This window comes from Thamnophis elegans, chromosome 8 (assembly GCF_009769535.1).
Source record: "Thamnophis elegans isolate rThaEle1 chromosome 8, rThaEle1.pri, whole genome shotgun sequence".
NCBI lineage: Eukaryota > Metazoa > Chordata > Lepidosauria > Squamata > Colubridae > Thamnophis > Thamnophis elegans.
Window position 1 is genome coordinate 3,653,134 of NC_045548.1, and position 20,493 is coordinate 3,673,626.

The window sequence follows — 20,493 nt, forward strand, 5'->3', positions numbered from 1 at the left end:
AATGTAGCAAAACTACGCTATCTACCATGTATATAACTATAACAAGAACTTTTATTCTTGGTAGTTGAAATGGATGATTGTAAGTCATAATTGATGAAAGAAATTCCACACTATTCGGGCAAAGTGAATCTCAAAGGAAGTGATCCATAAGTGTCCTGAGCTGCATACCAACTGTACGTAAAAAAGTATCCAAAGGAAAATGCCATTGGAAGAACAAAAGAAAAACCTATAGAATGAAATTTCTGTTGTTTAGCAGTTTAGAGGCCACACTTCAAGCGTTTTGATTTTTCAGTACACTTACAAGGCACCTCTCTGATGCTCCATTTGTCCATAACAAATGGTATAATTTGTCCCTGGAACACGACCAACTGTCGCTCACAGTTTGTCCACTTTGGTTACATCCCAGATTACAAAGGCAACTAACACTGTTGGTAGAAAATAAAACAGTTATTCCTGAAAACAGTTGAATATACTGTGGATAAACTTTTGGTTTCCAGAAAGGTTGAAAGCAACACTCCACTTTATCTTTCCATGACTATTGGTGGCAAATGTGGGATAGATTCAATATATCATACGGATAAGTGTTCTTATATTGCGGTGATACATAGTTGTGAAAAATAATCACTTATTCTTCCTCTAATATAAACTAAATTTTGATTGATTTGATTGATTTGATGATTTGTCTGGTTATGCCGCCCACTCCCGAAGGACTCCGGGCGGCTCAAATAGACAAGGGAAAGGGGGAAAAACAGACAAAGACAAAACTTTAAAAACAAAACCACAACATTCACAATTTCCGTGGGGCTGGGATTTCACAGGCCCCCGGCCAGGAGCAGCAGGACTTGGGGGCTTTGCGGAAGGCCCGGGAGGGTAGTAAGGTCCGGATCTCGACAGGGAGATCATTCCAAGGCGGGGAGAGCTGCAACAGAGAAGGCTCTCCCCCGGTGGGGTCACCAGCGACATTGGATGGCAGATGGAATCTGGAGGAGATCCTGTGAGATCTAATCAGTCTGGGGAGGTAATCGGCAGGAAGGCGGTCTTTCGCAAATACAGGACGTGCATCAGTACATCACATGGACCTCTCCGTTGGTGAGATGCAGGCTAAAGATGCTAAACTTGCTAGACAGCACAAGGAATCTTGAATAAAACGGATATTGAGTTGAGGACCTATTAGACTATGCAAAAGGATCTTACTATAGCAAGAAGTTTGATTTGTTCGTTTGTGAAATTTATCTGTTGTCCCACAACTCATGAATTGTTGGTTTAGGAGACAAACCACAGTGTCAACACTGGGGTCGATGAGTTCCCTTCCCTCTCGATTGTGTGTCTGTTGGATTTTAAAGGCTTGTATTTGTAGTTCTTGGGGTCCCTTCCCCTCTTGGGTTTGTGAGCCGGCGTGAGTCCTGTTGGGACTAGGGCGGATATAATAAAACGAAACCTGAAACCTGAGATTCTCAATATCCAGGTCATGGTTGGGGCGGGGGGGGGGGAGTTGGTTCCTTCACCAAATATTACATTTCTCACCAAGAATTAAATTGAAGAAGCTTCTTGATGAGAAGTGAAACATTTCATGGGACAATAAACCAAGAAAGTTCCATTGCCTTTAGAAAGCACCTTTTGATTAAAATAAAAATGGTAAAAACTATTGTAAGTAATCTACACCACTTCTAAATGAAAGCCACATTAGGCTAAATCCACTGGGCCTTTATAATAGTAACTACTGCCATATAGAATGCGAAGAAGATCATGAATTACCAAATGAAATGTAAGACTGGTGTGTGTATGTCTGTAACACAATATCTAATTTTGGCATACTATTTTTTACTTCTTCTTTCTGCTTTGTCTATCATTGCTTATTCAAAATGAAAAGTATGCAGGTAAAATGTCAAACTGAGAAGTAAAGGTAAAAAAAAATTGTAGAAGGCATTCTGTGTTGTTGTCAAGAAAAGGATCTGAACCAAGAGTGAAATTCAGCAGGTTCTGACACGTTCTTGGAGAACCAATAGCGGAAAATTGGAATAGTTTGGGAACCAGCAAATACCACCTACCTGGCCCCAGAGTGGAGAAAGGAAATAGGAAATGGGATTTTGCAATATCCTTCCCCGGGAGTGGGGAGGAATTGGATTTTGCAGTATCTTCCCTGGAGTGGGGAGGGAATTGGGATTTTGCAGTTCCGTCCCAGGAGTGGGGAGGGAATTGGGATTTTGCAGTATCCTTCCCCTGGAGTGGGGAGGGAATTGGGATTTTGCAGTATCCTTCCCCAGGAGTGGGGAGGGAATTGGGATTTTGCAATAATCCTTCCCCTGGAGTGGGGAGGGAATTGGGATTTTGCAGTATATTCCCCCAGGAGTGGGGAGGGAATTGGGATTTTGCAATATCCTTCCCCTGAGGGGGTGGGAGGAGGAATTAGGAGGGGGAGGGAAGTGGGAGTATCCCCCAGAGGGGGGAATTGGGATTTTGCAATATCCTTCCCCCAGGAGTGGGGAGGGAATTGGGATTTTGCAGTATCCTTCCCCTGGAGTGGGATGGGAATGGAGATTTTGCGATATCCTTCCCCTGCCACACCCACCAAGCCACGTCCACAGAACCGGTAGTAAAAAAAATAATTGAATTTCACTACTGACCTGAATCTGTCAATTAGACTCAAATTTGACTGTTTTACAATATAAGTGCCAAAGAAGATTAAGAAATTTTATTTATTTTATTTATATTCCGCTTGATTTTTTTCCTCTCTTATAAATTGAGCCAAGGTGGCGCAGTGGTTAGAGTGCAGTACTGCAGGCCACTTCAGCTGACTGTTATCTGCAGTTCGGCTGTTCAAATCTCACCGGCTCAGGGTGGTTGACTCAGCCTTCCATCCTTCCGAGGTGGGTAAAATGAGGACCCGGATTGTTGTTGGGGGCGATATGCTGACTCTGTAAACCACTTAGAGAGGGCTGAAAGCCCTATGAAGCGGTATATAAGTCTAACTGCTATTGCTATAAATAACTGAAGTGGCGAATATACCTGATACCTTCTTTCCTCCTATTTCCCACGCAAAGACAACTCTGTGAGGTGAGTTGTTGGGCTGAGGGAGAATAAATGAGAATAAGTCACTCAGCCAGTTTTTCATAGCTAAGGCCAAACTAGAACTCACGAGACTCCTGATTTCTATCCTAGTGACTAATCAGAATGTACTTTTTTTCCCCATAGGCAATGTGGCTCATGTTACAGATGGATGAACCAGAGGATTTTGTAATAGCTACTGGTGAGGTCCACAGTGTCCGAGAATTTGTGGAGAAGGCATTTCAGAACATTGGTAAAACTATTGTGTAAGTAAAGGCACGAAATGACAATGATGTTGCATGATGATTATCATTTCATCTCCCATTTGTTTGATTGTAACTTTATGGCATTTTTAGACACGTGTTTTCTCCATTTGATGTTTATGAAAGTTTATCAATGAAATGTCTCTCTATAGCAATAGCAATAGCAGTTAGACCTATATACCGCTTCATAGAGCTTTCAGCCCTCTCTAAGCGGTTTACAGAGTCAGCATATCACCCCCACAGTCTGGGTCCTCATTTCACCCACCTCGGAAGGATGGAAGGCTGAGTCAACCTTGAGCCGGTGAGATTGAACAGCCGAACTGCAGATAACAGTCAGCTGAAGTGGCCTGCAGTACTGCACCCTCACCACTGCGCCACCTCGGCTCTTACCTAGTGCTCCCAGCAGGCACCGGTACGGGCGTATCCCACCACTGGGTCGTATCCCACCACTGTACAATAAGCACCATCAACTTATTTGTTAAGCAAAGTAGTCGCTAAATGAAACCACGGCTATTCTTTTGACCTTACTTCAGCTTTCTTTGACTTTACAGATTTGCTAAGGTTATAAATGTGAAGATTGGTCACAAAGTTATTTTGTCATTACCTTTGTAGCCGAATGGTTGCTAAATGAAGCAGTCACTAAATTTAGGATTACCTATAAATTGCATGTCATTTTAACTTTAAAATCTTGATGGAGCATAATAATTATGCTTTTAATAAAGAATAAAATAAAGAAATTAATATCATGTTATTGATTTGTAAAGTACTTTCTCAACATCCAACTCAGCAGTCTATCTTCTTAGTCAGATGACTGTTCATTCTATTAGCCTGGGGGGAAAAAAATAACTTTGGCAAGTGACAGATAAACAGTTCTAAGAGTTAGACCTTTAGTTTCTGAAATATAATTGAATATTTTAACACTGCTAGTGCCAAAGAAAGTTGTGAATGATAAAAGTCAGACAAATTCTAATTTAGTTCTTTGCAGTGACAAGAAGGCCTTTGAGCTACAAATAATTTCAATATACAAGTAAAACATTTTTGAAAAAAAAAAATCTTTCTGCCTATTACTAATTAAATAACATGACAGAGGAACATTTCCCTCCTCTAATTTAACCCCAGAAGGATAAACAAAACAGGCAAACACTTGTCTTGACTAATTTTCTGTCATTAATCTTATTAAATAAAAGCAGGACTGTAAGAATAGCCTCAAACCACTGTAATATACAAGAGTTTTTAATGGATGCTGTGAAAAAAGGAAGGAGAAGCCTAATCAGGTCTTGGAAAGATTTATGAATGCTTTTTTATTATAATTCTGCATATAGTTCAGCAGTAAAAATATGCATTGCTTGAAGGGTTGAGATTTACACCAAAAAGCAATGAATACGTTGTCACAATCACATTAGTCTATATTGCCTTTTCCTAAAATAATTGTGGGTGTCTTATTCTTCAGAGAAATTTCATTTTTTCTGCCGGTATGGCCAGACTGTTTTGAAAAACACAGATTACAAATATTTTAAATAAATAAAGAGTTCTGGGGGGGCAGGGGAAATCACAAAAAAGAAAAAGGCAAGTTTTCGCTTCATAGCAGTGATGGCAAACGTTTTTCTGCACGGATACTAAAATGGTTTGTGCAATAGCATGTGTGCACAACCCTCTGTGCTCACCGCTGCGCATGTCCGCAGGCTTCAGTGAAGCCTCTGGACTTCCAGTGGGCCATTTTTCACCCTCCCCATGCTTCAGGAAAGCCTCCGGAGCCTGTGGATGGCGAAAAACAGCCCAATGGGCCTACTGCAGAGGTGGGTTCCTACCAGTTCGCACCTATTGGTAGAACCGTTCGTCAAATCTACCGAACCGGTTAGAAGAGGTTCCACCAGTGGACCCGGAAAGCAGGCCACACCTACAGAGAGGTTCCAAAAATTTTTGAAACCCACCACTGGTCCTTGGAGTGATTATTCACACTATCATGCTCCTATTTATAAAACTCAGTGCCTCTGTGAAAGGTAAGGATGACTACTGCGTTTGTGGTGCAATCAGAACATTGCGTGTGCTGAAGTTGTTTTAACGCAAACCAAAGATGCCTTTTAAAAAACAAGTTTACATCCATATCTTATGCATGCCAGTGCTGTGTGGAGGTAATTTAAGGTGGTTCTGACAAGTGTTGCCGGCATCTTCATATCCGGTCACATGGGTGGCAAGCCACTCCCATCCGTCACATGGGCAGCAAGCCACTCCCACAAAGGAGGCCACACCCACAGAGTAGGTTCGAACAATTTTTGAAACCCACCACTGGCCTACTGGAAGTTTGGAAGTGAATTTCTGGTTTGACCATTGGCCCCGTTTTTGCCATCTGGAGGCTTTCCTGAAGCCTGGGGAGGCTGAAAAATGCCCTTCCCCACCCTCCGAAAGGCAAAAAATCAGCTGGCCAGTGCATCTATGCATGCTGGAGATGACATAGGGCAACGCCTTGGGTGTCCTCAGATATGGCTCCACATGCCACTTTTGGCACACGTGCCATAGGTTCACCATCACAGCTTTATAGTGTTGTGTCATGCGTTTTCATTTAATTTTTGCTTATATTTTATGCTACCTGATAACCAGAGTCCTGTGAACAGTATAATTGCTAAGTATGATTGGTAAATACTTTAAAAAAAACTTTCACAAAAAGCATGGTAAATCAAAGGCAATGTAAACATGTAAATAAAATGAACAAAATAAAATTAACAGCCCGGCGTATCTAAATCTTATCTAAATAGTTCTTAAAATGTTAGGAAATATAATTTGTTTCTTACTACTAAATAGACCCTAACATAGTTTCCAAGTAAGAGTGCTTGGGAAGCCATTCCCAAGGGACTTCCCAAGCCATTCCCAAGGGACCCTCTTCATTTAATATGATAATGCCACCTAGAATAAATCCAAGGATTTATTAGGTTATGAGAAATTATTTTTTGATCCACAGTCAAAATACAGTTGAATATTTTAGTAAACTGGGGGTGGGCCTGGCCGGTGTGTAACACATCCGGCCCACGGCCCACAAGTTTGACACTCCTGCTGTAGACAATGAATAATACAAATAAATCAACCAAGAGGTTCTCACTTCAGGTACAAATGACCAGCCTTAAATTATCCAATTTTGGATGCGTTATGCAAAGACCTAACGCTCTGGAGAAATTCTAAAGCTTTAAAAAGTGGAAGAGAAGGAGTTTGACCAACTGGCAATGAGTGGAAGACCTGAAAGAGAAAGTTAGGGATAGGTCATTGTTGTGACCCAGCAGGAGCCGTTGGAGCTGCCACCAGACTCTGATAGCGAGGAGCCCTTTGGAGGATGTGGTGGACCCTGGACAGGGTTCTGACTCTGAGCAGGGCGCAGAGAGGCTGGTTGGCCACCAGGAAGCGCCTGAGCCTTGGACCAGTGGGGAGGAGACAAGGTAATGTGAGCCTGAGGTCAGCAGTGCGTTGTTCCTGGATGCCCGGCACCGAAGAGCTAATAGGCATCAGGAACAGTTGCACAGTTACAGGAGGTAACTGCACCCAGCTGGTGGTCATTTGGCTCCTCTCCAGACTGTAAAAGGACTGCTTGTGCACACGCCCCTCTTGCAGAAGTCAACGCAGGAACTAATGTCAGAGAACATTATTGTGAGCTTGGCAGGCTGGATTGCTGCCATGGCTTATCTGTGCTGGATTGCTGTCCAAGCTTGTCTGTGCCAGTTTGCTGCCAAAGACCTGTCTGTCTGTTAATTAAATGCCGCAACTTATCTTTGGCTCAGAGTGTGTGTTGGTGTGGGACGAGAGGGGTCAGAACAGATCATCATGAGGAAAAATTGTCTGGTTTCCCTTTGGTGTTTGACCAGAGGCAAGGTGGGGTGGTGATTTCACCTCCAATAGTCTACTGGTTTCCCCGAGAGCTGGTGTAGATGGAGAAACCATTTTCTAGTGAAGGGTGGGGGGACAGCAACAAAGGGACCTAATTTCCCAGGTACTATTGATCTCCCGCCACAGATGCTTCAGAGTTGAAGCACCTCAGAAATGTTTTCTCTTATTATCTCCTTACTTAGTTTCCCTCATCATAGCCTATCTTATCAAATGCTACTGTCAGCCTCTGCTTCTTGCTTTCGGCTGCCATTGAAACGGGGAGGGGGGGCATGGTATTTGGGAGGGGAAGTGTCAGTGCAGGAGTGACTGAAAAAAGGAAGTTGCTCTCACCATCTACTGCGCATGTGGCAGATTGAGGATTTGCCGCCAAGGCCAACTGTCCGGTATACCAGCCTGATGATCCTTTTTGAAGATGTGTCCCACATGACACCTGTGAGGCGTACGGATTGGACTATGGGATGGGGTTACCAAGGGGAAGGGGTTGGGTCACATATTGATATCTATGATTACGCGCGCTTTTGCCTCAGATCTTGCTTTGCTTAGCTGCTATCTACTCATGACCAGTAAAAGTACTCTTAATTCTGCAAAATGGAGTTGAGTGGTTTCTTTCTTGGTTACTGAGGGAGGCCGCCGTGACAGCTACCGGAATTAAAAAGAGAATGCATGCCCAAACACGTTCTTCCAATGTTGTTTTTCTGTATCCTTGCATTTGTTCATTCCCCCCCCACACACACACACACACACCCCATCCCAGTTCACTGGACTCTACACAAAAGGGGCAAATAAACTAAACACTATTCAACAAATGTTAAGCCCGTGGCTCAAAACAACGACATTGGTATTCACTGTTTACCAGTGTTTATTTTACAACTAGAAGACAAATGATTAAAAATTAGAAGCGTATTGAACATAAATAAATGACAGCAGATTATTGTACTTAATTTCTAAACAGTGGATAATTCTTATTTGATTAAAATCAGTAGCAATATCTCTACTGATTTATATTTATGGCTTGCATGAGAAAATTCATCATGATTGCTTTTAGTAGGATTTGTTTTCCTTAAGTATTATCATTTTGCTGCTGAGGTTTCTACAGAGGTAAACGAGGAGTTTTGAAGGAGCTATATATTATTATCTTAATTTGGGGATTTTTAAAAAATACTTTCCTGCTGCTATTGGTTTACTTCTTATTTAGAAGCTTGTGAATATCATATAGCCCTAACTTATTTTCAATCCAACATTCGCTTTTAAATAATTCATTGGCGCACAAATAGCAAAAATATAGGAAAATAGTTGAAATATCTTTTTGTTTTTACAAATACATGCAATCATGCCTGTAGTGTGTGTTCATTGTCTTTTGAGGGCTGATCTTGATACTAATGAAATGTTAGCATATTTTTAAGACTGGGCTTTTATTTTAATTCTTTCTGACCAGTTAAACATCTCTGAACATTAACAAGGAAGGAAGGAAGTTGGCCATTAGAGTTCTTTTTAAAATGAATACATTCATCCTGAGGATGGAAAAACTCATGTAAAACTTTGGGGTGCACATTAATATACTGAATGCATTAGCCAAGCTCCAGCGAAGTGGCTAATCTATTTGACAATTAATGACGAATTCGCTCGCCTAAAAAAAATTACTTCCTAAACTAACTATGGAACATTTTACTCATGTCAACAATTATTTCTAAGACTTTGGTTTACGGATATTTTTGAATGTTCACAATTCAGATATTTACGAATATTTTCTTGTATTGCTTTTTCCTTGCCTTGCATACGGCATTGCAATATTGCGTAGTGAAACAGCTTTTTTCCTCTAAAATATTGATTGCTATTTTGTGATGATCCCTATTTTAAATGTGACAAGGGTAGATGTGCGAGAAACAGAAAATGTGAAGCTATCGAGATACGTTTCATTATTTGAATTAGCATTTGGTCTTTTACCATAAAAATGACTCTGGAATTAAGTAAGAACTGAATTAATCAAAAGTACATTATAATAGGTGTAGGTATTAAATTATTTTTGCATAATAAATCCACTATCAGAACAATCACTCAATGTATCACTAAAATAATACAGAATAATGTTAAAAGTTAGCATTACTAGCTGTCCAGAGCTGCATGGCCAGGGGTTAGACATACCAAAATAGAAGAAATTGGACTTTCTTCATTTTTCATTTTCTTTCCATTCTTCAACAAACAAACATACATACATACGTACGTGCATGAATGTTCACTGTAACAAAGTTTGTTTATGTATTATTTTAAAACATTGTGATGCTTCATGCTTCTCTCCAAATGCACAATGACTTTGCTCAGCCAAAATTTACTCCTGTCTCCCATTCAAGTATCTTTATTGTGAGGCTGAAAGACATATGGTTGAGGATGGGAATCTTTGATGTCGCAAGAATTGTTTTCTGGGTCAAAATATATATGGGAACCTCTGAATTTAAGACGGGGAAGTAAAGAGGATTTCTGCTTTATGTAAACATATGCACACAATTTGTTCATTCTGGTTGTAATTCATGAATACGCGGGCTCTTCATCTGCTTTTCTATTTTAAAAAAGACAGGATGTTAAATAGGCAAAAGGATTTTAAGAGGCGAAAAGATTTGTCTAAAATAATAGATCATGTCTGTTTACTACACAACCATTTACGTTTTATAAATCCCAAGATGTGGTTTGTTAAGGTCATTGTATGCCACAAGGAACATATCTGAAAGACTGTTAAAAATAACCAAAATATTGTGTTGAAAAAGCAATAAATAACAATTAGAAGAATACAGATGTCTGGGTTTTAGTCTGATGTTCAAACCATGTCTGAATAAACTTTTCTATAAACTGTGAAACAGATACAGGTTGATTCCAAATCAGTGGATGTTTTTGTTAAAAGTTTTCTTGCAAACGGTTCTTCATGGGTTGGCACCACTGAAATACCTAACTGAGATCCATACAGAGAGAAAAAGTCAAATATGCTTGTCGTTATACACTGCTATTGGTATCTGCTAACTAAAATAATTACATCTCAATAAATGGGATTTAGGATTTTTTTACAACTGAAGTGGAGCACCCAAAATAACTGGATCTTAGTAAAAATTGCTGTGCACCCATCTAGTTTGTTGCTTGTTTGTTTATGGGAGGACACGTTCATGAAGAAAATTAACACAAACCTTGACTATGAATTCGAGAACCACATGTCCCTCTCCTCGTGTTAGTAAAGTCATTATATGTGTTAAATGTTTCATCTCTTCACAGGTGGGAAGGAAAGGATAAGAATGAAGTGGGCCGATGCAAAGAAACAGGCAAGATTCATGTGACAGTTAATCATAAATACTACAGACCTACGGAAGTAGTAAGTGAAAGCATTCTTTCGGTTTTGTTAACGAATGGTCCAATCACTCAGTCACCAAACTGCAGCATTTGGCCAGCTGGTTACAAGAGGTTTGTAATTGCTTCCCTGCTGCTAACTTTCAGTCTTTTCTCAATAGTAACTTGGCCACTTCAGTTGTCCTCCATAAACAACCCATGATGGGGACCATAAATGAGAGTGTGATTATTTGATGTTCTGTTTAGCCTAATTTTTGATATGATTACACATGATGCCATGGACAGATAATGCTCTGCAGACTGCTTGATAAAGAGATAATAACAGAGGCAATATACTTAACGTGTTTATCATTTCCACTTTTACTTGTTCTGTTGGTAAAGAAATTGAGTTCCAGCACGTGGATGTGCCTGGGGATATAGATGCAGAACATATATTAATTATGGTTTAGGTTAGATTTAGATTAGGTTTATTGGTTTTTGTATGCCGCCCACTCCCGAAGGACTCCGGGCAGCTCACAATAAACAGGGAAGGGGATAAATAAGACAATACAAACGATTTTAAAACCCACAACAGTCACAATTAAGAGGGGGCTGGGTGCTTATATAAAAGGTTTAAAATAAATACTTAAATGGAAGATAGAAGATCTCATACATTTATAGTGACAAGAATTTTGATTTAGCTGCTTTATGTAGAAAGTTAACAATATAGAGGAAGACCTGGACTTAACAATCGGGACCAAAATTTCCCTTGCTAAGCAAGGCAGTTAAGCAAGTTGTGCATATTTATACAATCTTTTTTGTCATGGTTGTTAAGCAAATCATACAGTCATTAAATGAATCCAACTCCCCTCCCCCCCCATTGACTTTGCTCATCAGAAGCCAGCTGGGTAGGTTGCAAATGATCACATGACCTCAGGATGCCACAACTATCATAAATACATGTGGATTGCTAACTAGTCTAACCTTAATCATGTGATTGTGGGAATGCTGCTACAGTCATAAGTGCGAGGACAAGTTGTAAGTCACTTTTTCAATGCTGTTGTAACTTTGAATGAACTAAAAGCGGTTGTAAAACAAGGATCACCTGTACTGCAGACAATTCATAACCTGAGAGAATGGTTATATCAGGGACATAAATGTTTAAAAGAATTTGGCTTTCCTATGGTGATTAGAGTAAGGTTTTAAAGTTACACATTCTCAAAACCTAACGTGTGCACGATTCTTAAACAGCAAGGATTTTTTAATGTGTGGAATAATTTCTTGGCAGGTTTACAGTTTCAATTTTTTTAAAAATTGTTTGGACAACTCACTTGGGGCTTTTCTGTAGAAATAAATTGATGCGATCATCTTAAAAAGAAAACGATTTAATGTAAATAATGTTAACTGAGCAATACATTATCAGAGAACACTGTTGGAATGGTGATTAATTGTCTTGCCCTGATGTCACCTGTCCTTTTATTAATGAGAAGGATCCCTGTTTTATGAATTGGGCAGTATTTTTACATAATTAGGTATTCCTGCCATTGTCTGGGAGCAAATATTTGAGAAAGTTTATGAGTCCAGTGAATCCTTGTAATGATTTTTCACTCTATTTGGCCTGAGAATGTTGCTATTATCCAGTGAGGCATATCTAAGGCTTTTGGCAAGCTGCATGGCAGTCTCTAATTAGCCTAAAGTATGCCCGCTGGCTATATTTCTTATACATTAGGATTTTCTATGAAACCTAATAAAGAACTCAGCACCTATGAAGTAACTGTAATTTTATTTAGTCATTATTTAGTTGGAATCATTTTGCTAAAGTGTAGGAGGTATTTTAGGAATTATAGATATTTATTCTCTTTGTGCCCTTATTTTTATTGAGTGGCTTTTTGACTCATTCTGCTTCTGCAGCAACTGACCAAAGTTTGGGCGTATATAGATTTAAAGTTTATATTAATCTATACATGCCCAAATTTATAATATAGATTTTAAAGTATTAAAATCATGGCCAGACTTATTTTTAAAGTGTGCAATTTTTAAAGCCAAAAATGTTTATGTTTAAACAAGTTTTTTGGGGGGGGATTTCTTGATTTTTATTTCAGTTCCTCTGTATGAGGGGGGTGAAACTCAAGGCTCATGAGCCGGATCCAACCTGAAGGATGCTTAAATCTGGCCTGGGGCTGGCCTGGAAATATCAAAGGACCAACCCTGGTCCTCTGCTGGCCAAAACGCGCCCCAGGTGGGGGGGGGGCGTGCATCTGGCAGAGTGCTGCTAGGGGCCTGGGAGGCTGAAAACGGCCTCTTGGGGCCTCCACGTGGCCCGTTTTTGGCTGGCAGAGTGCTGCTGGAGGCCGGGGAGGCCAAAAATGAGGTGCAGTCTCCCCCCTGCTACACACAGACACAGACACCAGACACGGCTTGCAGCGGAGAATTATACTTCTCTCATGTTGAGATCACTTTGGGCAATCTCACAAGACGGCTAATTTGTTGAACATAGCCAGTCACAGAATACCAATCTCATTTATTTAAAAAAAAAACTTGATAAGATTGCTACTAGTGGTATCTACAGACCTTGTAATGCCCACAAGCATATTGCTTACTTTAGTAGTAGGTAGTATAGAGCAGCATAGAAATACTTGGGGGGGGGGGGTTGGGGTTGGGAATGAAGTGGCAATTAGTGAAACATGTAATTATCTTAGGAAAACAAGAAAGCCTAAGGAAGAAACTGCACTGGCTCCCTTTGGGATAAGAGAAAAAAATGGGGAAATTCTGTCAAACTTCTGTTTTGATAACAGATATATTCTGTATCAATATATCAGTAAAGAAGAGTTTTAGTATGTCTTCTGTCCCCACTCCCCCAATTTTTCATCCGGTAATTCCGCTTTAAATTCTGGACCTTCCTTGTAGAAACTATGTAAAGCACAAGTGCAAAGGAAAAACACTAACAAGAAAACTGAGAAGGTGATTGTAAGTTTTATAAAGCACATGAGCATAGTGATAAGGGAAGACCGTCAGCCACAAGAGAGCAGGCTGCTAATTCTTTACTCTGAAAAGGGCTTGATGGCTCACAAGTTATATTTACGTGTGTTCCCTTGGTGTCTGTATTACTCCAACCCTTTTAAACTTTTCCCAGCTCTTTCTCTCCACGCAGACCTCAGATTACATCATACCTCGGGGGGGGGGGAAGAGTGACTCAGTGGAGGAAAAAGATCATGATATGCAGACACTGTGTTTAAGTGACTGTTTGCATGCAGGATTGCCAGAAATGGATTCAGATACTATGATTTCTCACAATATGTGCGTAGATGTTGAATGTAAAAATGCAGCTTGCTAAAAAAAAAGTTTTAGCTTCCACTATTGAAAAGGCAAAGATGGCTGTATTGTCAAAGATACGCTTCAGAAACCTAGCCGAGATGGCTAAAATATCGGCATATCTTAAGATCACTCAAATGAGAGATACAAACGAGACTGGAAAAATGGATTGACTATATACAAAACAAATACGGGACCAAGAACTCCAGTTAGCCTATGCTTAAGATCAGGAATGATTAATTGTTTAAAGTTAGTGCAACAGGAAGAAGCTGAGTTTAATGCAGGGAAGTTATTAACTTCTTTTTTTTATTTCCTTTGTCTTAATATATTTTAGACTGTATTTGTTAAAACCTATACCGTGTACGGGCTCTGGGAAGTCGGGGGGGGGAAGGGAGTGGGGTGTTAGGGGGGAGGGGGATATAGAGTATGTGTTAGATTTTAGTAACGCAATTGCACTTGTATACTGTTGCTCTTTAATTTCACTGTAAAAATAGGACAAGCTGATATATTAATAGATAGTGAAATACACCGAAGGGAGTAGAGGGATAGAAGAAAGAGGGGGAGAGAGGTGGGAGAGAGGACGGGAGGGAGGGTGAGAAGGAAGGGAGGGAGTGTACTGGGAGAGAGGAGTGATAGAGGGGGAGTGGAAGTAGGGTAGAGGGGAATGTTGGAGGGAAGAAGGAAAGTTGGAGGGGGGCGAAAGAAAGGGCGTATGGAGGGTCGAAGTGGTACATTGGGTTTGTATTTTGGGGGTATTGTTGACAAGAGGAATGGCTGTGTTTATTGTTTAATGTCTTGATAGGTAGAATATCGTTCTGGTTTTTATCTAGCATCAACAACAGATACTCAAAATCTATGAAGTGCTTAATGGTGCACTTGGATAAGAGATAGCTGATTGTAACATACCTTGAATCTTGGCAGTTATGACATTTTGAAAAAGCTAGAAGAAATCAAGTCCATCTCCTTAATCCAAGAAGATAACTATAATACATGTCCTACTATTTGCTTCTGGAAGACAAATTAATCTGATGTCCTCAATGCTTCGAGGCCTTGCATTTCTAATTCATGAATTACTGCATTTCTTCTCCTGCTTCTTTCTCTTAGGAAGTTGACTCACCTACCCTCACTCACCGAAAAATTATGGACTTTCCACATGCCACTGTATGGTTAAAAAAAAAAAGAATAATACTACCAATTTGGAGCAAGGCTGCTGAAATGTTGAAATACTGTATGTGCCTTTTGTATTTGCTTCATCTAGTAATTTTTTTTCTCTAAAAAGGACAGTAATATTAAAAGTAACATATTTTTCTACAATCTTTGCTTATTTAAAATATGAAAAGGGATTTTTGGAATTGCTTTCTCCCATTTGGAAATTAAATTCATCACCTTTTCTGGCTACTCAGGTGATATGGATAGACATCTATCCTGCGTTCTCTCATATTCAGATTTGCAAATGTGTATTTGCTTTCTTGCTTATGGTTTAGCAGGATTTTAAAACGCATCTCTTCTTAAAACCTTACATTAATTTACAATCTCTTGTCACATTTGTCCTCATTGCTCTTTATCTTGGACATCATTAGAATAAAGTTTGAGTTTATAGATTCCTTGGGGAAAATAGTCAGCTGCATGTTTCCCAGATTTTGCTAGATTCCGTTTAAATACATGCGCACACACAAATACACAAATACACACACAAAGAAAAGCACTTTAATGATTATTATATTGTCTCATCATCATTCTACTCAAATCCAAAGCATTTGTGCTTTGGTATGTAGTTCATACTCTGAAGAGTTATGGCTCCTCAAAAATATAACGAAAGTGATCATAAGATCCCAGTTTTCTTTCCTTTTTTGCAAATACCGTATTTTTCAGAGTATAAGACACTCCGGAGTATAAGATGCACCTTGGTTTTTGAGAAGGAAAATAAGGGGAAAAAATCTGCTTCTGCCTACCGGCAATCATGATATTCATCTGGCTAGCGTCCTGTCAGTGTGTGAGAGAGTTGAGGTGTTTGGAAACAAACAATAGTTGCTGTGTGAGCAGACAGCAAGGAGCCTGGGTGTGGCTTGTTCTGTACTAAAGCTGCATGCTGTGCTAATATCTGTAACTGAAAGTGAAACTTCTCTGCTGAACTACCACGTTGGAAAACCTGCTTTTGGTATTGTATATTTACTTGTGTAAATATTATTCATAAAGAGAAGTTATGAATGCTGCTGAAACAGTTACTTGTGTATGCTTTCTGAATGTGGTTGCTGCTGCAAATTCTGCCACCTCCTTGCAGCAAATAGTGAACAGCTGGTCAGCTTCAGCACCTTATTGCAACCTGATTCAGCATGAGCAGCTGATTGGCGGTGGATTCACCTCCCGAATACCCCCAATCAGCTGTTCCAGCTGCAGAGATTGCACAGACCATTGCGTGCTCGTGTTTTGGCTATATTCAGTGTACACCCAAATGTTCACCCTCTATTAGTGGGGAAAGTGTGTCTTATACTCTGAAAAATATGGTATATCTTTATTTGTCTATATTCCAATTGTTCAAACAAATGAGATATACAGACTGTTAACACACACACTGCATTTCCTTTCACTTTTTTCTGTGACCACATTATCATTATGGTTTTGTCCATTTTTAAACACAGGAAAGGGGGTGCTGGTGTTTTCGATGACTAATAATGTTGCATTGAATGTACTTTTCTATTTTTTTTATATTTTGAAGGGGGGGGGGAATCCAGATATGCTTTCTTTTCCCAAACCAGAGAATATGTCAACATCTGAAAATCACTACTTCAGTAAATTATTACCTTTGTCTTTCTGAACTGAATCACTGTGTTAGCCAAAATATTTATACCATTACTTCCTATAGTCTCAACATTAACTTTCAGGGAGAGTTACTATCGGCTTAAAATGAGCCTTGGTATTTTTCGAAGCTCATCAAATCAACATGCCTATTTTGATAGCAAAATATTTGCTTGCAAATGAACAGCAGCGAAAAAAGGCTTTCCAGAGAGTTTTAAGCTATTCTTGGCTTTCGGTTACCATTTTATATTTCTGAAATGTGGCATTAAAATAGTACAAGTATCTTGCTGTTGTAAGCAACTTTTTACAACTTATTAAAATAATGGAGCCACCACAGCTTAGACCTCCTAAAGATACAGTAGTATTAAATGAATATTAAGAAGAAACAGTCCTACAGCAATAGCCGAATATAAAATACCCCTTAGCCCAAATTAAGGGGTTCCATTCAACGTGGCTTTAAGGTTTTATACAATGTCACTTCTGGTTTTCATACAGTATTTTGCATGAAATACCATAGCTATCTGAAAGAGAACAGCCCAAATGTAAAACTACATGCTTCCTCGGTGGTGGGATTCAAATAATTTTAACATCCGGTTCTCTGCCCAAATGACCATCTGGGTAGGTGGGGCTCAGTGGTCATGTGACTGGTGGGCGTGGCCAGTTCAACGTCACTCAGGCCGATGGGCGCTTCACCTTAGCTGTTACAATGTATTAAGGATTAACCGGAGAGGCAGTTTCTGTAAGCAGGGCAATAAAGATTAGGCTAGAAACAACACCAGAATGTTTCCTTCCTTCCTGCCTTCCTTACAGGATTAGCAGTGTAAAGTGGGGAAAAAAACAAAAGGAGATTTCTTCCAACAACCGGTTCTCCAAACTGCTTAGAAAGTTAACAACCGGTTCTCCCAAATAGGTGTGAACTGGCTGAATCCCACCACTGTACTTCCCGCTAAAAAGAAAATTGAATGGGAAAAATAATTTGCCTTCATGATATTTTCAGCAAATCCAGCAGGACCTCTTCATTTTAAAAGTAAATTATTTGGGGAAAGTTAGAGGAGTAGAGTAAACAACATTTGATGTATGTATGTATGTATGTATGTATGTATGTATGTATGTATGTACCATGCACAGAAGGAGCAAACAGGTGAAATAATTGACACAGTATGGATGAACATTAGTTCTACTATAGCCCCTGAAGCTCAGCATGGGAATATAGAATCAGAAGAATAGAATCCAGGCTCAGGTCTTCAATGAATCACAAACTTTCTAGATAATTTTGGTCTCTTTCTCAATCCAACTGACCACACAGAAGACAACATTAAGGTTAATCTCTATCTGCTGCCTTGCACTCCAGAGAAAGTTAGGTTACAAATGCAGTAATATATAAACAGAAAAGTAAAAAATGAGTTATACTAATATTATCACTGACCCAATGCTTTTTCCCCCTAATTTCAAATACTGTAACTCTTCCACTGAATGAAATTATAATCAATAATGATTTTAGAATTTAAACAGTAAGAATGAGAAATCAGCTAAGGAATACCGTATTTTTGGTGTATAAGACACCTTTTTCCCTCAAAAAAGAGCTGAAAATCTGGGTGCATCTTATACACTGAATACAGCATTTTTTGCCTCCCGAAATCCCGCCCCCTTTACCAAAATGGCTGTGCATAGCCTCTAAGAAGCTTTTAGAGAGCTCCTGGGAGTTTTACCACCCCAGTTCCCAGGAGCACTCTATAAGCTTCCTAAAGGCTATCCATGCCCTTTTTTTTTTTACGAAAAACAGGCCCATTTTCATGAAAAACTGGCCGTTTTTGGATCACTTAACCCCCTCCAGGAGCATTCTGCAAGCTCTATAAAGGCTATTCATGGCTTTTGGGGGGGGGGACAGGCCCATTTTTGCAAAAAACGGGCCATTTTGGGAGATTTGCAGAGTGCAAAACCTTGTTTTTTCCATCTTCAAAACCTTGCTGCGTCTTATACTCCGGTGCGTCTTATACTCTGAAAAATACAGTAAATGGTTATTAAACGGTGGCTTGGCCTGAGATATAAAATATATACTAAACCCCGGGTTTTGCTGCCTATTATAGCAGCCTATTTAATTTTAACATGCTCTCTCAGATTTGTAAGTGAAACATTACTCAGCATCATAAATCTAGTGTTTTGTTATCTTATTACCAAAAAAAAAAAGAAACCACTCGACTTTCATTGTTATATTTCCGTCTCTACATATTCAAACAGTTATTGGGATAGAGTAGAACAGTAAAAACTAATGTAGGACAATATGGTATGTTGTTGTTGTTGTTGTTGTTAGTTACAAAGTCATGTCCGACCCATCGCATCTCCATGGACAATGTTCCTCCAGGCCTTCCTGTCCTCTACCATCCTCTGGAGTCTATTTGAGCTCACACCGACTGCTTCGATGACTCCATCCAGCCACCTCATTCTCTGTTGTCCCCTTATACATCCTTCATAAATGAGACCCGATGTAGTGAAATGGTTAAGGTACTTGGCTAGAAATCATGAGACGGTGAGTTGTAGTCCTGCCTTAAATATGAAGCCATGGATGACCTTATGTCAGTTGCTCTCTCTCTCTCAGCCCTAGGAATCAGGAAATGGCAAACCACTTCTAAATAACGTTGCCAAGAAAATTGTAGGGATTAGTCCAGGCAGTCATCATGAGTCAACCCTGATTTGAAGGCGCAGCGACACATAAGAGCCGAGGTGGCGCAGTGGTTAGGGTGCAGTACTGCAGCCACTTCAGCTGACTGTTATCTGCAGTTCAGCGGTTCAAATCTCACCGGCTCAAGGTCGACTCAGCCTTCCATCCTTCCGAGGTGGGTGAAATGAGGACCCAGACTGTGGGGGCGATATGCTGACTCTGTAAACCGCTTAGAGAGGGCTGAAAGCCCTATGAAGCGGTATATAAGTCTAATTGCTATTGCTATTTGCACACGCTCAGAGTCACGCAGACACACCTTCCTAAATAGTTCTTTTTCCTGGTCTAATTTGCCCCAGCATCATCCAATTCAATGAATCCAGGGAAATGCCACTTCTAGAATCAAATCTGTTTTGTTCTCGATAGTTAAGCGGATCGTTGCCCTTCATGTCTTTTTCTTCACTTGTCCGTTGTTTCAACCAGGCCGCATTGCTGACCCTACCTCCTACCCCCCCCCGACAGCTTCCCACCCACCCCCATTCCTGTCATTCCTGAGCTTTTCAAGCCATCCACGTGTCATCCGCGAACTGCACTGAATCATAGATCTTCCTGAGAACATAGCCTGTTCTTCTGAACCTGTTATCTGATCTCTTCTAATTGACAGCTCTTGGTCTCAAAAAGGTATACGCTTACTTCCTCAAAAATTAAGTGAAAAATTGTGTTGCCCTATGGCTGTTCACAGCTTGCTGGATATGCAAAATTCCTGTTTCCTTACAGTGAGAAAATGGCTGGCTCAAGTAGGTATTTAATCTTTTCAGTGTGGAAATGGAAATGAGAAAAATGAATGGAAGAGAGGTTGGTATGTACACTAGAGTAGCCAAAGGGGCCACCAGTGACCATTGTTTTTGTTGGTCATTCCTGAAGCCAGTCTACAGTATAGTTTACTTCAGAGACACTACCCAGATCTGAACCTTTCCAGTACATTGAATGACAGCTACACAATGCAAGGCACTTTCCTAAAATCATCCGTCTGTTTGTGTATGTGTTACAGTGGTGGGTTTCAAAGAATTGTTGGAACCTACTCTGTGGGTGTGGCCTCCTTTGTGGGAGTGGCTTGCCGGCCATGTGATCTGGTGGGAGTGGCTTGCCGGCCATGTGTTTTCTTTCTTTCTTTCTTCTTTCTTTCTTTCTTTCTTTCTTCTCTTCCTTCCTTTGTCTCTCTGTCCCTTTTTTCTTTTTTCTTTC

At 40.0% G+C, this 20,493-nt stretch overlaps 1 protein-coding gene across 1 annotated transcript in view; it reads left to right on the plus strand.

Annotated features, from left to right (window-relative positions):
* Positions 1 to 14,680, plus strand: part of GMDS (GDP-mannose 4,6-dehydratase) — a 189,681-nt gene extending 175,001 nt beyond the window's left edge. Inside the window, exons 8-11 of the mRNA XM_032222847.1 lie at positions 3,193 to 3,311; positions 10,434 to 10,530; positions 13,392 to 13,451; positions 14,627 to 14,680. Coding sequence (XP_032078738.1) covers positions 3,193 to 3,311; positions 10,434 to 10,530; positions 13,392 to 13,451; positions 14,627 to 14,680 — 330 coding nt within the window. The remainder of the gene's footprint in view (positions 1 to 3,192; positions 3,312 to 10,433; positions 10,531 to 13,391; positions 13,452 to 14,626) is intronic.
* Positions 14,681 to 20,493: the final 5,813 nt, after the last annotated feature.